General features: G+C 37.2%; 1 protein-coding gene across 1 annotated transcript; it reads right to left on the bottom strand.

The window, feature by feature from the left end:
* Nucleotides 1-2,759: 2,759 nt before the first annotated feature.
* On the bottom strand, nt 2,760-17,649 carry LOC131095399 (mothers against decapentaplegic homolog 4). The gene is made up of 11 exons (XM_058043090.1): nt 17,401-17,649; nt 16,330-16,504; nt 15,890-15,919; nt 14,112-14,327; nt 12,214-12,333; nt 11,970-12,080; nt 10,162-10,212; nt 6,568-6,751; nt 5,453-5,621; nt 4,153-4,291; nt 2,760-2,971 (listed from the first exon to the last, which is right to left on the bottom strand). The coding sequence occupies exons 1-11, from the start codon at nt 17,647-17,649 to the stop codon at nt 2,760-2,762; spliced, it is 1,656 nt and encodes a 551-aa protein (XP_057899073.1).
* Nucleotides 17,650-17,902: the final 253 nt, after the last annotated feature.

The following is a 17,902-nucleotide window of genomic DNA, read 5'->3' as shown; positions in this document are numbered from 1 at the left end:
CTAATCCATTATGCAATACCTTTTATGCCTTGTCATAAAAGTACAAAAAATTAAGTTAAACGCATATTAAGAAATAAGAATGAGATTCTCTCATTTTGACCTTTAATACTTACAACAGCATCTTATCAGAAACTGCCTGGTGGAGAAGATGAATGCCTGAATGCCTTTTCAGTATTTGTACTGCCTCACACAATGCTCAGATTTCTCCTAACGTGGAGCCTGCAATTTCTTGTTTTTGATAAACTCATCTGACATTATTTTGTTGTTCTATTCCAAACATTTTGAGCCATCTAAATACTACACTGCAGGTGCAGACTTTAGGAGACTTGCAAAACATCGGCAAAGAAAACTAATCTTAACAGTTGAATTCTTTCAGACCATAGTACAGGCCAATACACCAACAGGTGGAAGCAATCTTTCACTATTTTATCAAAGTTTGGCATAATCAAAGCAGAAGCAACTGGTAGAGAAAGTTGTCTGTGAAGCAGTCATATACAGATCAGTCATCCATCAAGAAAAACACTTTGCAAAGCCACAAAGTTAAATAGGGAGTAAGCTCATGGACTCCTAATCAAACAAACAGCCTGTTATAAACAATTCATCAGGCAGAAGGTTACATACTTTCCAAACAGTGAGGCACCTTGAACCCAGCAGTAAGCGCAGGGTATATAATCTAATAGGGAGGCTGGCAAGAAAAAGATGTAGTCAGGCTTTTAATTTCTTCCCCCAAATCAAGATTTCTGTTGTGGATGAAGCGTAACCAAGCTGCCAGTTAATAAGCTTCTCTGAGGATGTGGTCTGAATCCTGTACTGAGTGTTCCTCAAGACTGTGAAGCAGATTGCTTTGCAGACAAAATAGATCACTTGGGAGAGAAAGAAAAATGAAAAAGATTTTAAACTAAAGGCCATGAGGAAAGCAAACACTATTTTCCCATACATCGAGAAGTTGCCACATAAGTCAAAAGAAAAAGTGATCTCATTAGAAGTTAGTCTGAAGAAGACAACGCTGTTACTGAAAATACTGAGAAAATTGATCCATTTCTGGCCATTACTCCCAGATCATCTGTCTTCTGTACTTCCACACCTAAGAGAAACAATGACTGCTGACTTCATAAAAATTCCAGCATATGGGAGAAGCAATAACTAAACACTTTGTCACAACCCTCGACAGATTCCTGAAACTGTGCAAGAAACTTGTCCAAAAGCTTTTGAATATTCTCTTCCAAGACTTCTACTTCTGTTAACCACTCCAGCTGTGCTGCCAGGTCAGCTCAGCACAGCAGGCAGACCGAACCTGCAGCACTTGAAGGACTTCAGTGTATGTCCTTCTAAGCCTGTTTAATTAAGCTCCAACTGCCTACACACATGCTAAAAAAGAAGGAATTCCTGCTCTCTCTCCATACCTCAAACAGTCAAAAAGATATATCCTCAGGATACACTTTTATTGAGAAGCAGTGGAAGTAAGAAAAATTGGACTTGTTCCTGGCAAATTTAAACCAACAAAAATTCCTACCACTATTGGCTGTTGCAGGTTTTGCAAAGGAAAGGAATCCATCACTCAAGATCAATGGTTTCAAGATGCAGAATTACATTATATAAGCAAACTAAATTTATAAAAATCAGGATTTTCATAATTTTATTTCTACTATTAGCTAGAGAGAAAGCATACACATTGTATCTGTCATACAGACAACACACTTGCAGGTTTTTTTACTATAAATTCTCTATATAAAGTCATTGCCAATTGATACAGCCATTGATGGCATAGGGCTTAAAATAACCAAGAGCTATAAAAAACAAGTTTGCCATCTTGCCCTGTGTGGAAATGGCGAACAGATACAAAAACTGAATCCTAAATATTGATGCAATATTATACATGATTTAATGGTATATGCAAGTAAAAAGAGTCATGCAACTTCTTTAAACACCTGCCAAATTTCAGTTGAGTAAAATCATAGAAGTCAATAGCAATTATAAAAATATGTTTCTTCCATTAGGTGCTTGTTATGCAATTTCAGTGGCAACTTTGCAGACTAGGTATTTCATGTTATTTGAGTGTCAGCACTGAAAGTATCCATTTTCTTTAGTGTTTTAAAACTCACCTGTCTATATAAATAAAAATCTAAGATATCTTCTTAAAAAACTAGTGAAGGAAAAGCCACATTTATTTTCCTTGCTATTTTTAATCAGTGCCAACAACATATGTCTCATTCCCTCACTTTTTGGCAGCCTCTACATTTTAATCTGGAAAAAACATAACAAGATTGTAAAAAAAAAATAAAGAAGTCTTCTGTTAACTATTGTTCCCTAAAAAAAAAAAAATCACAAATCAGCTGAAACTTAAAAGTTGCTACAAGGTAAATGTTTGTAACTAGTAGAAGGAATTTTCAGATATAAATATATATATATAATATATATTCTGCATACAAAAGGTTCCTGTGAGACTTATCACCAAGATGCCATAATAGAGAAGGAAAGTTTCAAAGGGAACAAACCAAATACTATAAAGTCTCTATAAGGCATTTACCTTTCACCTTAAGCCCTGTATTATGACAAGTTCTGAAAAAAACTGAAATCCAAATTCTGCATGTTTAATTTCTTTCTGATTAGAGCAAGATGGCAAACACATTTTTAAAACCTGGGTTTAGAAGATTAAGTAGAACAAAAGTAAATTATATCTTCAGGCTATAAACAGTACTGTATTTTACAATCCATCATCCTCACAATATAATGGCCTGTAGCAGTGCAGCAGAGGGATCTCAGTCTAAAGGCTGTGGGTCTGCAATAGGCATGGTATGAAGTACTTCATCTAGAAGCTGGAGGGCACGGTGTAAGTGAATTTCAATCCAGCACGGTGTCTCTTTGATGCTCTGCCTTGGGTAATCAGGTCCCCAACCTTTTACAAAACTCATCCTGAGTATGCATAAGCGTCGAAGGTCATCTACACCAATTCCAGCAGCAGCTGACAAACCTAAACAGAAGTTTCAAGTAAGTGTTCAGACATGTTCTTTTATCATGTTTGTTTAGCCATTCCCATTTGCTTGGCTTTTGCTTCACATACAATTCCCTCTCACCACAGCCAAGGCCAGTCCATATTTCTAGATCTCTGCTATAATGAATGCAGCAATTAATTTGCGTTTTTTACAATTAATTTTTTTTCATCATTCTGCAATCTTGGGAGGATGCTGAAATATAAAACTCTATAATAAAGCAAATAGGATGACACCCAATATCTTACATGATACAATACACATAACCCTTATGTAGATGCAAAAATACACTTATTCTTGATGTTTGCCAAATGCTGCATTTTCAGCATAGAAAATCAGACTGACCACCTGCAGGAAGCTGGATTAACAAACAACACTACTTACCTGTAATAAAAAGATGAATACTGCTGGCAAACTTCAAATCGCCAAGTATGGCTAAGACAAAAGTTAAACACATTTCCCCAAGATGCCTTCAGCAATTTGTAAGATAGCTGGAAAGAGCCATGTAGCAATACAAGGAATACAGAAAACACTATGGCACATAAAGCAGCCTGAGACGTGTAAGTATTTCCACTTTTAAAAGTACTTAGGTACAATTTCAAGAATCTAGAATTTAGTAACTAAGAAAACTAGCCCAGAATAACTTTAAAAAAAACCCCAACAAACAAAAACAACCCAACCACAAAAAACCCCACCCTCACACACTCTTCTTCCTCTTCTCAAGGATCTTAAGTCTTCCTAAACATAGTCAAGGACTTTGTTGCCAAGTAACTCCTATTGTTTTGAGTAATATTTTTATGAGCTTGGATCCAAGCAGCCAAAAGTATCTCTGTTTAAAGTAATAGAGTTATGCTATTTGACCTTGTATATAACATGCTTTCTGTCATACTGCAACACTTCTTGCAGTACAATAAGCAGCCACTTCCATATCCAACATTCCCTGAAGACTACAGAGTGAAAAATGGTGCATGGAATGGGTACAAAGTGAATTAATAGACTTACCAAAATGCCATCCCAGCCCCACCTTACCCCAATCCTGCTATTTCATTTCAAGTCTGTCTGTACTGTTGCAGGGGCAGTGGGTGGGTGCTGTTATGAGGGAAAGCTGTGTTACTTGTTTTCAGGTAAGGAAAAAAGGAAACCAAGAAGTTAATGCACTTACTAATGGCTGGGGCTATTCCACCTACTGATCCAGGTCCGGGGATGTTTCCTGCTACTGCTGCAGCTTGAGCAGCAGCAGCAGCTTGGGCCGTGGCAGCCTGCTGTTGCATCTGACGATGACACTGGCGTAAATCAAATACCTTTAAAAAAATGAAAATATTGAACTATTAGACTTACCCAAAGCAATAAAGAAAATAATTTCTCAATTCCCAGCCCCAATAATCCGGACCTCTCTACTCTCCCAAAGCAACTTGTACAGTCTCTCTATACACTTGGGTAAAAGCAAACCTTCCCTGACTAGTTTAATTTCTAACAGAAATAATCCATTAAAGCTGATTCTTAGAGACTCTTCTTATATGCCAATACTGCCACTGGCACTACCAGAACTTGGCTGAACTGAGCAGGCTACAGAAGTATCATGTGTGGGACTGACTGCAAGATCAAAGTGTGAAGGATTCTACAGACTGATAAAATCCTAATTTTTAAATCCCAGTATTTCCATAAAATGGGCATATAAATAAAAATGGATGCCAACAAGTCCATCTTAACTTTGTCAGACTTTATTCTTCATCGTTTTACTGAAATGTGTTAGTCTATTTAAAAGAAATACCAATAATTGACAGGTCTGAAGTTTCAGCAGCTAGGTTTAGGGTTGGTGGTATTTTATATCTTTGTGATCAGGTTTAGCACTAATATATATATACAGGAACTCTGTTCTCATACTAGAAAGCTTGTAAAAACATCAATGTAAACTTCAAGCAGTTTAATTATAAAAATGTATTTTTACAAGTGTGACTTGTCCTTAATAAAGTTTCAAGTCTGGCAGAGGCACATCTAAGTAAGAACATCCTCAAAATAATTTGTTTCCATGCAATGTTCTGTGACCTCTGGATCACTTCATGTTCATAACACTAACATGCACTTTAACATACACTTCTATTGCATTTATACATAATTTCCCAACTTTTCCTGTTTCGGAGAGAGAAAGTAAAGAAACAGATAATTTATGCTAAAAATTTCAGTAGCAATTAATTTAAACCTGTAAGGCTAAAAATACAAAAAACTGCTATCAAGATTGCTTGTGACAAAATACAAAATGAGTTACTTTCATAGTATCTAGATGACACTTTCAGTTTAGTCAATTTTAAGAGTCATCTTAAGTGACTTGTCAAATGGAAATTTTTAGGGTTTTTCAAAGCCAAGTTACATTTATTTCAGCGTCTCATAGCTTTTCTAACATTTACAAGACTCAGATACATGCTATTTACCCTACAATTTTCATCTAGGAACATCAAACCAACCTTTATATATGCACTTGGGTAAATCTTGTGAACTGCATCCCCTGGTGCACGCCCTGCTTCTCTATCCAGGTAGTAACTCTGAACGAAGACTGCATGGTCACTGAGGCATCTAACCCACACATCACCTTCTCCTTTGCACTCCAACTGCACCCCTTTACCTATGTGCAACCTTAAAAAGAAAAACAGATCCAATGCATCTATGTATATATACTATAAATCAGAACTTTCCTAAATAAACCATAAACAGTTCTCCAGCACTCTGCTCATACAAGGACTTGAAATTGTAGTTATTATCTTAGGTGTAAGTTAGCATTTGTTATGCAAAATCTGTAAACTAAAAAAAAAAATAAATCTGTAATACCATGTAAAGATCTAAGAGAAACAGAATGCAGAAGCAATGATATTTGAGTTGCAACTACCTCAGTCATTAACAATACAGAGTTGGGATACCAAACACACTCAGTTCTGTTCAGAAGTGTAAAATCCCACAAGTATTCTAGAATAGAAAGTCAATCAAGTACATATACAAAGCCACATTTTAATGCAGAACTGTATGTTTGTTTGGATCACATTATAGCAATCTAGCATTTTGATTGTCACAATGCAACATTTCTGAAGACATGGAATAATTTTCTTCCTTTTTGTTTCAAAGGAGTGGAAAAAAAATTGAAAGATTGCTTCAGTTCCACATCAAAGCATAGCATGTGCATGGTGAGAATGAATGAAAATCCAACTAGCTCTCTATCAACCTTCCTTTGCTCCTTTGACAAATCTATATATTGCAGTTATTCTCACATCACTCTCTAGTGTGAAGAACTAATATTCAGTTTGCATATATAATGGCACGAGTTGCTAATTTTATCCTTGAAGGCACAGCCTTTGAAAGCAATGAAAAGCAACATGCAACTTCTGCAAAGCTCTGAAGGGCTTTGTCACACAGTTCACATTTTGAATGTGTTACAGGAGCAGCCTAGAAAAAATTACTCTGGTATAGTTAATTCAGTTCAAAGAAACATACCATTCTTGTGATTTCAAAAGAGAGGCACATACTGAAGACAAACCAAAATATTTTCAAATACCACAGACATCTGGAGATTTTGGGATCTGCAGAATACCTTGCCCTCTCAATGGCTTCTGTTCTATGCACGTTGGAAAGCTGGCCCAGGCAAAAACGGTCTCCTCCAGAAGGATCCACATATCCATCAACAGTAACAATTGGACAGCTTGAAGGGACCTTAAATGTTTCCCCGACTTGCACATCCATTTCAAAATATGCGATTGAGCACCAATATTCTGGAGCTAAAGAATATATACAATTAACTGACTGAAAGGCACAAAAAAACCCAACAAACCCATTCAGACAATCAATCAAGCCTTCTGCAACTGCATTTGTCATTCAGACTAAGAGTGCGCATTCATGTAAGGAAGTTCAGATAGACAAAGACACATCTACTAGCACAGAAAATTGGGACATAATACAGCGAACATGGGCTTATCTTTTTTATTAAAGCACACATCAATGTGTAGAAGCCTGGGCAGTAAGGAGTTAATGCACTGCTATGCCTCAAACACCGATGACCATTCAAGCAGGCAAGTTAGAACATGATGTGTCTGGAAAGGAGAGCCTTATGAAGGTATGGCAGCACCTTTCTGGAGCCAATTTTCCTGTTCAGGTCCATGGTGACAACACAACATACAGCGGAAGCTCAGAAGTGGAATCAAGGAGCAGGCAAGACCAATAGGGGGGAATAGAGACCACCAAAGGAACTTCAAATCCCCCCGACCCATTTCCAGAAAGGTCCAGAAGAACAGACTGCACATGCTAACTCACTTACATGAAGAGGGAGGAACTTAATCCCAGGGCAGGGAAAAATTACCTATAAAAAGACCTATAAGAACGTACCCCCACAGAGCCTAGGTGGCATTCCCAGGACTCCCTGTCATCTGTACTGATGCTGGACTCAGGACGGGTGAGCCCCTTTCCTCTCTTTCTGATCTTCCTTTCATTTTTCTATTTTTCCCCTCTTTATTTTTATTCTATTATTATTATTAGCATCATCATCATTATTAAGGGGAAAAATATATACCAATTTCCATGCAGAGTACATAGTTTACTAATAAAACTTTGGACCCTTTTGGCTTTTGCCATTCTTTTCTGACCACAGGCATCTACAAACATTGGGTGCTCCTTTCCGTGTAGGGGTAGGACACAACACAATGCTAGGGTTTTTGTAGATCTTACAAATCTTTGTACAGTTTATAATTCCAGTAAGATTTTGTAAGCCATCTGCATTCATGCACTTTATGACTATAGCTTTTAGCATAAAGAAGTAATACATACAAGCCTATTCATGGCTAGGCTAGCAGAAACTAATTTTGAAGCAGATCTGGCTTAAGATAGGAGTAATTACCTCCTATCCTAACTGAAGTCAGTTTTCTCTATCCTCCCTGCAAAGCAAACCAGATTTGCAAAGTAGAGCAACGGGAGAAAAAGCAAAGATCACATAGTGACCTTGTCTGCACACAGTGAGGTACAGGCTAAAACAAGGAAGTATTAAGCAAGGGAGCAGAACAAAATGGCATTTTTTAATAGCCAAGTGGTGCCTTTTAACTCCTACTATTTTAAAAATTGGCTACAAAAGAAAGATGGTAGTTGGAAGGAGCTACTATGTCTACCTGGACTTCAGCAAAGCCTTTGATACTGTCTCCCATAGCATGCTCCTGGAAAAGCTGGCAGCCCATGGCTTGGACAGGTACACTCCTCACTAGGTTAAAAACTGGCTGGATGGCTGGGCCCTAAGCATGGTGATAAATGGTGCCACATTCACTTGGCACCCAGTGACTAGTGGGGTTCCCCAGGGCTCAGTATTGGGGCCAGCCCTGTTTAATATCTTTATTGATGATCTGGAAGAGGGGATCGAGTGCACCCTCAGTAAGTTCACAGACAACACTAAGTTGGGTGGGAGTGTTGATCTGCTGGAGTAGGAAGGCTCTGCAGAGGGATCTGGACAGGCTGGATCAATGGGTCAAGGCCAACAGTACGAGGTTCAATATGGCCAAGTGCTGGGTGGGTCCTGCACTTCAGTTACAATAACCCCATGCAGTACCACAGGCTCAAAGAGTGGTGTGGTTGGAAAGCTGTCTGACAGAAAAGGACCTTGGGGTGTTGGTTGATGGCTAGCTGAACATGAGCCAGCAATGTGCCCATGTGGCCAAGAAGGCCAATGGCATCCTGGCCAGTATCAGGAATAGTTTGGGCAGCAGGACCAGGGAGGTGATTGTCCCTCTGTACTCAGCACTGGTGAGGACACACCTCAAATCCTGTGTCCAGTTCTGGGTCCCTCACTGCAAGAAAGATATTGAGGTGCTGGAGCGTGTCCAGAGAAGGGCAACAGAGCTGGTGAAGGGTCTAGAGCACAAGTCCTATGAGGAGCAGCTGAGGGTGCTGGGGATGTTTAGCCTGGAGAGAAGGCGGCTCAGGGGAGACCTCGCTCTCTACAACTACCTGAAAGGAGGTTTTAGACTGGTGGAGGTCAGTCTCTTCTCCCAAATAACAGGTGATAGAACAAGAGAAAATTGCCTCAAGTTGTGCCAGGGGAGGTTTAGATTGGATATTAGGAAAAATTTCTTCATTGAAAGGGTGGTTAAACATTGGAATGGGATGTCCAGGGAGGTGGTGGAGTCATAATCCCTGAAAGCATTCAAGAAATGACTGGATATACTTAGTGCAGTAGGACCTAAACACAACAGCCTGATAAGCCAACAGGAAGAAGAGTTCTTCCTGTGCTGTAAATGGTACTCATTCATTATAAACAGCAGCACCCAACAGTACAACTATTTGCCTCAAGAAAGTGTTCTGGTTTTATTAGAAAACAATAAACAAAGGTGCCTAAATTACTTTAAGTTTTTTTATCTTCAAATAAATACTCATGTCTCTGAGGACTGAATAGGATGAAATCAATAGAGTGAAAGAGACATACTAAATAATGTGAAATAAAATTCAGCTACAGTTAAGTTTAGCCAGCAATTATCAACATTTTTATTTCTGGTATGGATTTAGTCACTAGCCAATTAATAAACAAGTTAAACTTTTAGGTTTTTGAACTGTGCAGATCTCCCTATGCAGGCAACAGCCTTGCTGTTGTTAAAAACAGAATATCACCTTGTACCTACATGAGAGCTAGCCTGTACCACAAGACAAAACCTCCTTGGCTCCCTGAACTGTTACCAATAATGAAGACTCTTGGAAAGAACAAGCTTTATACAAAGACCCAATGAGGAACTTCAGCACCAAAATGCTAAGCAGCACAATACCTATCTTTCAGGGCATCTGGCTGTAATCATGGACTAGATTATGGATTGAAGAGAACTTTGGCATGACCTAAACTCCATTATATTTCTAAGCAGGCAAAAAGTACAACTACAGGCACCTTGAAAAGTTTAGGATCAAGGACATTTAGAGTTCTGATACCTCCAGGGTAGGCAACATCTCAGTGTGGGCTTGAGGGTTGCAATCTTTGACTTAGGCATCTCAATTAAATTCAGTTCACAGCCTATGTCACCATTCCAAGAGATGTCCAAATTCAAAACAAGACAAAATTCTTCCTCTTCTTTGGAATTTATATCTCTCAAATTTCAGAGTACTTGATACAAAAAAATAATCAAACCACAAAGTTATAAGTTAGCATTATATGTTATATTTTACTCACCAGGATGATTTGATATAGGAGGCTGGAATGCAAGTTCATTGTGAACTGGCCCTTTAAAAGAAAATATGCCATTTGTTTTACACGTGGAAAAATAATGTTTTCTTACTTAGCTTGTTTTCCAGTAAAAAAAAAGACTTGCGAGGATGCCCGATGTTATAAATCCCAGTAATTTCTGAATCAGTTGGCCTAATCTGACAGGGGATAAAAATGCCCACAGAAAAATTACACTCTTAGAGGTTTCCTAAAAATTCAGAAGTTGAGTAAAGAGCTCCATTAGTATCCCAGGAGGAAAGACTGCATGCTGCTCAAGCCAGACCCGGCTCCAGGAGAGAACAGAAACCAGATAAAGCATTGAGATGTAAGAGAAATAGGACTTCACATCTGCCCCCAAGTTGTGCAAGGAGAGAATCAGTGTATAGAGGCAGGTGATAAAAGTCTGTCAGAAACCATACTTCATTAGTTTCATCAATTACAAAACAAGTTGCCCAGCATGCTGTGGACTTAACCATAAGAAACACTCACTGAAGATGGAAAGAAGCCCTAGAGAAATAATTTTCTAAGGAAAAAAAAATTACAATGAATATAGTCTTGGTATTAGTCAGTTTAGTCCCTTGACTTTTATGAATTAACTAGGTCCCTTACAGGCAGCAGAGAACAAGGAGGAAAAATTTAAACATAGTATTATAAGTAAGAGCACCTTTTGCAACCAGATGTCAAAAGAAACACAATGCTGGTAGGTGTCAAAACACATGACTTTCTGAAGTGAGAGATGGCAGTAGCCAAGAAAAGCTCTATATAGTACCACCAGCCAGTTATAAATAATAACTATGGAAAGATACATGCACTGAAAAACATTTATAGAGTATCTACATCATCACTAAAGTCTTTTTACATCCTGGTATTTCTGACAAACTAGATGACAGATGAAGTGGGATCCTAACAGACCAAAATAATGAAACTTAATAACTGTATCTAAATCACAATTTTCTCAATAGAGACAAGCTGAAAAGTCACTGTAATATTAGCTCACAGTTTATTCTCCCTCTGCTAACCATGACTGCTGCAAGCAGGTGATCTGGTTAAGTACTACATTAGAAGACCAAGAACTGTTCTAGCTTTTCGCCAGAAAATTTAGAAAAACTTTAATTTGGGTGGGTTTCTCCCCACTACATTCTTATAATACATATACTGTGCTAGACACTTACACTAGCAGTTTGATCACTTTTTTCCTCCTTATCTCCTGTACCTTAAAACAAGAGATTCAAGTTTGTGTGCCAAATGTACTCATGAATCAGGCTGTGGCAAGACCAGTTTATTGACAAGTACTTTACTGCATGAGCTTTCACAAGGTTCTTTTAAACAGGCTAGGATACGTGGACACGTCTTCCAAAGCTTAGTATGACTTTAAAATTTTCAGAAAATATAAACAGCGAAGAACTTCGAAGTTTTGAAAGAAAAATATGCAAACAACACATTCTGAATTGACTTCCTTTTCAGCAAAGGAAATATTTAGTACAGGATTGCAAAGCCTTAAAAACAGGTTTAGAAAGGAAATGCTAGTTTTGTTAGGCATAGTATAGATGGTATCACTATAGCTATCTGAGTTTCTAATCTCTGCTGTTTTAACAGAGGAAAGTCCATCAGGCTTTTATACTTAACTGTCAGAAAATACTAAACACAGTAATGGTAGGTCTGTAATATTAAACAACAACAAAGAAAAGTATTTGGGGGTCAACAGTAATCACAAATGAACCCCTACCGTTCAACAAAATTGAAAATTAAGTGATCTGGAAATCTGCACTACTTACAGTAATGCCCAGGATGCATAGGTGGATGATGTTGAAGATGGCCATTCTGGTGGTGAGGTATGGTAGGTGTGTAGGCTGCTGTCCGACTTCCAGTCCAAGTTGTAGTACTATCTAGAAAAAGAAAGGAGTGGCTGGTTTTAAAGGGATTTTTTTTTCTGTATCTCACTTCTAATCCTCTATTTCTCCTGACATTTGGAAACTGGTTTTAAAAAACTAAAAAGAGTGCATATACATATACACTCGCTGTGATGGTAAGTAGCTAGCTGAGCTGTAAACCCATTCTGCTGAGTTTCTGGCTGAGGCCCTGAAGCAATCTCTAAGAGTCCATCACTATGGCTACCTGTCAATATACTGGTAGGTTGACCCGGTAAAAGAACACACTACCTATTCATGAACATTCCAAAATTTTAATTAAGAAGAGTTCAGCACTACTGGGTAGGAAGATACACCCAACTAGAGGCACTGCAATACACAGTTCCTACAAGTTTGGTTTCAGTATTTTTTTCCATTCACCAGAGTGTCTTAGGGAAACTCGAAACAAGATTCTGCATCAACTAATTTTGACTCTGACACCCTTAATATTTTAAAGAGTAAAAGTATGCAAAGAACCACGTTTATCAAGTGCATCTTTGTTTTGTTCACATCCCATTTTTCAGTTTGAAAGGAAAGAAGAAACATCAGGTTTTACTGAATAACATAGCTGGAATAGATTTGGTGTGAATCCAAACAGGCCAGTAGCAGGTCCAATAAGTTGTTTATTTTCAGCATGTTATAAGTACTGTTCCTAAGGAGAACTCATTTGTGTTCATCCAAAACATACTGAATGGTATTTTATTTTTAGAAATAGTTCTTGAATAGAGTTGCATACATAACTGGATTCCTTCCTGAGAAAGTTGCTGGGCTTTTTTCCTCCCAAGTAAGTATTTCAGGAATTATCTAAGCTTTAAAGTAAAACTACAGATATTTTAGAACAGGTTAACGGAATTTGATTTTAAAAGACTTCAGCTCAGCCATTAACACTGAACCGATCAGCAGTTTCACAAGTGCACTTGCACTCAAACTGATGTGGGCTAGCAGAATTTAATACATTGACAACTTGAACCAAAACCTAAAAATGAGCCTTTTTTTCTTGTCCACTTGGCTCCAACAATTATAACACTGATGAGAAAAAGCTATTGACAATAAAACGTTGTGCAAAAGCAATACAATTAAACTGCCTATCCTTTTATCTCTGCTGGAGACAAATACAGACACTACATCCCACCTTGGCAAAACCATCATTAGCTTTAACAAAAAAGTTGCCAGCTAAAATTCAAGACATTATAAAAACATAATTCCACCATAATTCAAATTTGATAACATGAAATCCATCATATTCACACATCTTTGATATTAAAGTGACAATGAGTATGTGAAACCCCTCCAAACTTCATGGTTTCCCTACATTAGGGCTACAGGATGCTGCACACATAATGCTTTACTGTCCTGCTGGAGTGAAATGTGAGGTTTGGTGTTGGCAAACCAGACTCTTCCACTTGTACCAAATACACACAAAAAAGTAACAAAAAACTTCAACGCAGCACTTCCACAGATTCATGAAAATATTACTTAGGGTTGTCACTTTGGTAGTACAGTGGGCCATTATAAAAAGAATCAAGTTAAAACTGGAAGATACATTTTGTCAATTGTGGAACACTAAAGAATTGCCTTAAAACATCTTAATATTGCTACCTTACAGCATATCTGTTTGTTATCCCATTTTCTGTTGTGATAAAATAATAAAATTCTTCCATTTCTACAACAATAATTAAATAATAGCCATAATATTTTTGTTACTGGCCAATTGTTTTAACATTGTGTTACTGAATCTTTAGCATATTCAAGAGTCTTGTAAGAGTCATGTAGTGTCAGTCTCACTGAAAAAAGACTGGGCCACCAGAAAAAGTTACTCAAATTATGCTCCAAGGTAAACCCTTATGTTAATGCTTATGAGACTGCCTAGATCATATTGCCACACACTTTTACCAGTGTAGTGTGGCAGCAGCACAGTTCCAATACAAGATCTACTTTGTCAAAAATCAGTGGTTATCTTTGAGCTTTCACATTTTCAGAGTTTAGTATTTTATATAATCTCATTCTTACTTGTTGAAGCCACAGGAATGTTGGGAAAATTAGTGGTGCTGGTAGTGCTAGCCTCAGTAGGAGCTAACATGGCTGGGGTGCTATAAGGCTCTGTAGATGCCCTGTTACTTGGTGGATGCTGGATGGTTTGGACTGAATGGCCTTCAGCAGAAGACAATGATGGCTGCCCCTCATAGTCATGAACATATTCGTCTTTCACCAACATACTTGAAGGAGCTGTGAAGAAACAAACAGTTAAACATGCAAAGCAAATCTATTTTCAGGATTTAACCATAGATTGTGCTACTATATTCAAGCAATAACAATGCCATTAAAACTAGTGGGGGAAGAATTTAACCTATATAAACATTGCTAAAGCACTCCACTAAATTACAAATAAACACTTCAAGCCAGCAGCAAGAAATTTTGAAGCATAACTGAATAGAAAAGCAAACTGTTTATTTTGCTTACTGCTATCAAACAAGCAGTTTAGTCCCACAACAGTAAACTCCAACAGCATTTTGTTTTCTAGTCCATCACTGTGTGATGGGACACAGTTAATAAAAGGGAAGAACATGCTTTTTGTCAAGCACCTAAATATATGTTAATGCAGTAGTTAACAAACCAATTCCCAGTATACAAATAAGAACATAAATAAAGCTCCTATGAAAAATAATTTATTAACACAGTACATTAAATACTTCATGCATCCCTTAAATAATTTTAAGCAACTCCCATCCAAATTGACTAGAAACAACAAATTCACATTTAAAGACAATACACCACTACTCCATATTTAATAATGTAGCCACTAATTCAGAATATTCCACATACAATGTAAGGAAATTACTACCATTGCCACTACAAGAATTTATTTCTATATATCCTATTGAGCATCTTGAAATAACACACTACATTAGCTCCCATGCTCATTTTTAAAGCAGACTTAAATATATTAAAATCTGACAGTAATTTTTTTGTTTCCTGCTGCAAAATCAGTTGCATGACATGAAAACATTTATGTATTTAACTGCTGGCTAGTAAGTTTTGATTCTGTATAAAAGGATCATTTTTCAGAAGACACATGTAACAATTAGCAGAGGTGAGCAAACAAGCTAAAGCTTGTGAAGTTAACAGTTTGTTGGGTGGATTGGGTTTTTTTTAAGTAGTCTTTGCTAAAAATATTGGGTAACCCAAATTTCTCTATGAATTTCTTCCTGAAGGAAAAAAAAAAAAACAGTTTTGAAATAAAGAAGTTACCAGCTGTACAATCTCATAATTTCTGAATAATGTTCATTGGAGAGTTGATGTCCAATTTCTCTCAAGTTTCAGAGACAGCAAGAATATTAGACTCCGTCATTCAATTGCATATTAATTACAGAACATATACCAGTTTATTGCTAAACTACTTATTACATCATAACCATCTATTATTCACAATTCAATTAATTAGCATATCATACAGGTGCACACGGTTTTGGGTGTCTGGGTTTTTTTATTAATTAGCAGCATTCAACGGTGAGAGTTTTCTTGTTTGGGGTTTTTTTGTGGGACTTATAAGTTGTGAGCAATGTAAACAGAACATACTGACAAGCTCAGCTGAAGCCTCAATTTAAAGAATTTATCATGCCTCTTATATGCTACTTAGCTGATTTTTCCAAAAGCAGAGAGAAAAATGCATTTTTGTCTGCTCTCTATAATCTTTCCTAAGGAAATACAATGGAATAAATGGTGTACATACTGAAGAATTTAACACAGTTTGCATCCATAGAAATGCAATAGTAAACAGAACTACTTACCAGAACTCTGTAGTGTCAGTCCCGAGAGATCTTTAAAAAGAAGAAAAAGAAATGGACACAGAAAATTATATTCAGAGATCTTCAACAACTTTTGAACATTAAGTTTATAAATTTTACAAATTGGTACTACAGACTACATATTATATCCCCTCTATCTCAACACAAGTCTCAATGCTAAATTATTCCTAGGATACACATTGACTGCAAGAACTGTGTGAAAGACAACAGAAAGACTTAAACAAAAGCAACAAATTGTTCTTTTAAATTTTGAATAAAAGAATAATTCCATTAAGAAGATGGACAAGAGTATATGAGAGTAATTTATAATTATATAATTAACAATTAATGTTTCTAATTTAGGCCTGTATTTTCTACACTCAAAAGGAAAACATTTTACATTTTATTCTCACTGTTCCATTTTAAATCAAGAGTCTACTTACCAATGCCAGGCGATACTACACGCTCATAATGGTAAGGATTTACACAGACACTGTCACATTTCAAGTCAAAAGCATACTGACAATATTTAACATGCTTGAGTTCATTTTTATGAAGATCAGGCCACCTCCAAAGACGAGCATAAATCACATGAGGGAATCCCTTGCGACCAGCCACCTAAAAAGTTAGACACAAGAGTTGATTGGGAAAGTAGCAACACATTTCATTTTACTTAGTGAGGAGCAAAGCTGGAAGAGGACAAACAACAACACAACCTTTCTCCATCATCAAAACATGGGAAAAAAAATGGTGACGTACAGTTTACCCAAATTCTGTACTCAACAGAAATAAATATCTATTAGGGTTTTGCTATGGTTAAATCAACACTGATTCTTAAGAAAAAATACTGGATACAAAATGGCAGAAGCAGAATTTGTGCTTAAGGTAGTATGTATGGTCACCTTCCCCACCATGGATGACTAAGGAGTTTTGCCCTAGAAGAGGAACGAGGTGCTGAGCTACACAATAAGGAATTTACAAGTAGAAGAATGCCATTCCATTATAATGAAAAAAAAATTTTAAAAGTGCTTCTAGGGTAGACAGAAAGCTAGCCAGCAAACATGACATCTGTCCTGGAACAAGGAAATTGCAACCCAAGCTATACAGGTACTGAGTACTGATGATATAAGGCTAACATAAATCCTCAGTGCAGACTCCTTGGAGTAGCTTCTTAGAATAGGTCTGTCTTTATACTTCTGACCAACACAGAGCTAACAGAAGCTTGTAGTGAAAATACCAGGATAAACAGCTGAATTTGTTACATGAACCTGGTTTTTACTGCTACACACATAATCATTTAGAACAGCTGATCCAATGCCTTCTGCTCCTTTTGGAAAACAAACAAACCACTACTGCAGCAGTCCAGAGCTCCAGCCATAAAACATGCCTACAAATGGGAGCAAGGGTAGATGCAAGAGAAGAGCTACTCTTCCTCAACACTCTAGGATCCTGTGTCAATCACTTTTGCTCCAGCTTCACTAGGAGGAAAACATCTGATTTTCACTTGTACTAACCTGAAGCCTCCCATCCAGCGTTCTCTGTATTGTAACACACTTGCTAGGATGAGCTCCATTTGTGGTAATAGCTGTAATCAAAGAATCCAATTCATCTTTTTTCTCCTTTAGCTTTTTAACTAAACTTTCAATTGCACGTTTTGCAAAAGTTTCACTCTCTCCACCTTGTCGATGGCACATCAAGCTGTGAACAATGCTCAGACAAGCATCATTACTTGTTGGTGTGTTAGTAATAGACATATTGTCCATTTGTCACAGTTTTTTTCTTTCAGATCAAATGTCAGTTTTGGGGGCTGTTATGATTTTCAAGCTGATGAACAAGAGATGATCCAAGTTAACTGTTAGATGTACTGTCTCTTGGTAAAACCTAGGAAGAAAAAATATCTACATTAGATTTGTTTTTAACATTGCAGATCATGTTTTTAAGAAAGTCTGTGGCTTTGTGCTTCTTTTATTTTCAAGTGCAGAATATTAAAAGCACATGACAAAACCGCATTTCTTG

The sequence above is a fragment of the Melospiza georgiana genome, chromosome W (assembly GCF_028018845.1).
Source record: "Melospiza georgiana isolate bMelGeo1 chromosome W, bMelGeo1.pri, whole genome shotgun sequence".
Classification (NCBI taxonomy): Eukaryota; Metazoa; Chordata; class Aves; order Passeriformes; family Passerellidae; genus Melospiza; species Melospiza georgiana.
This window is presented reverse-complemented; position numbering and strand designations above follow the sequence as displayed.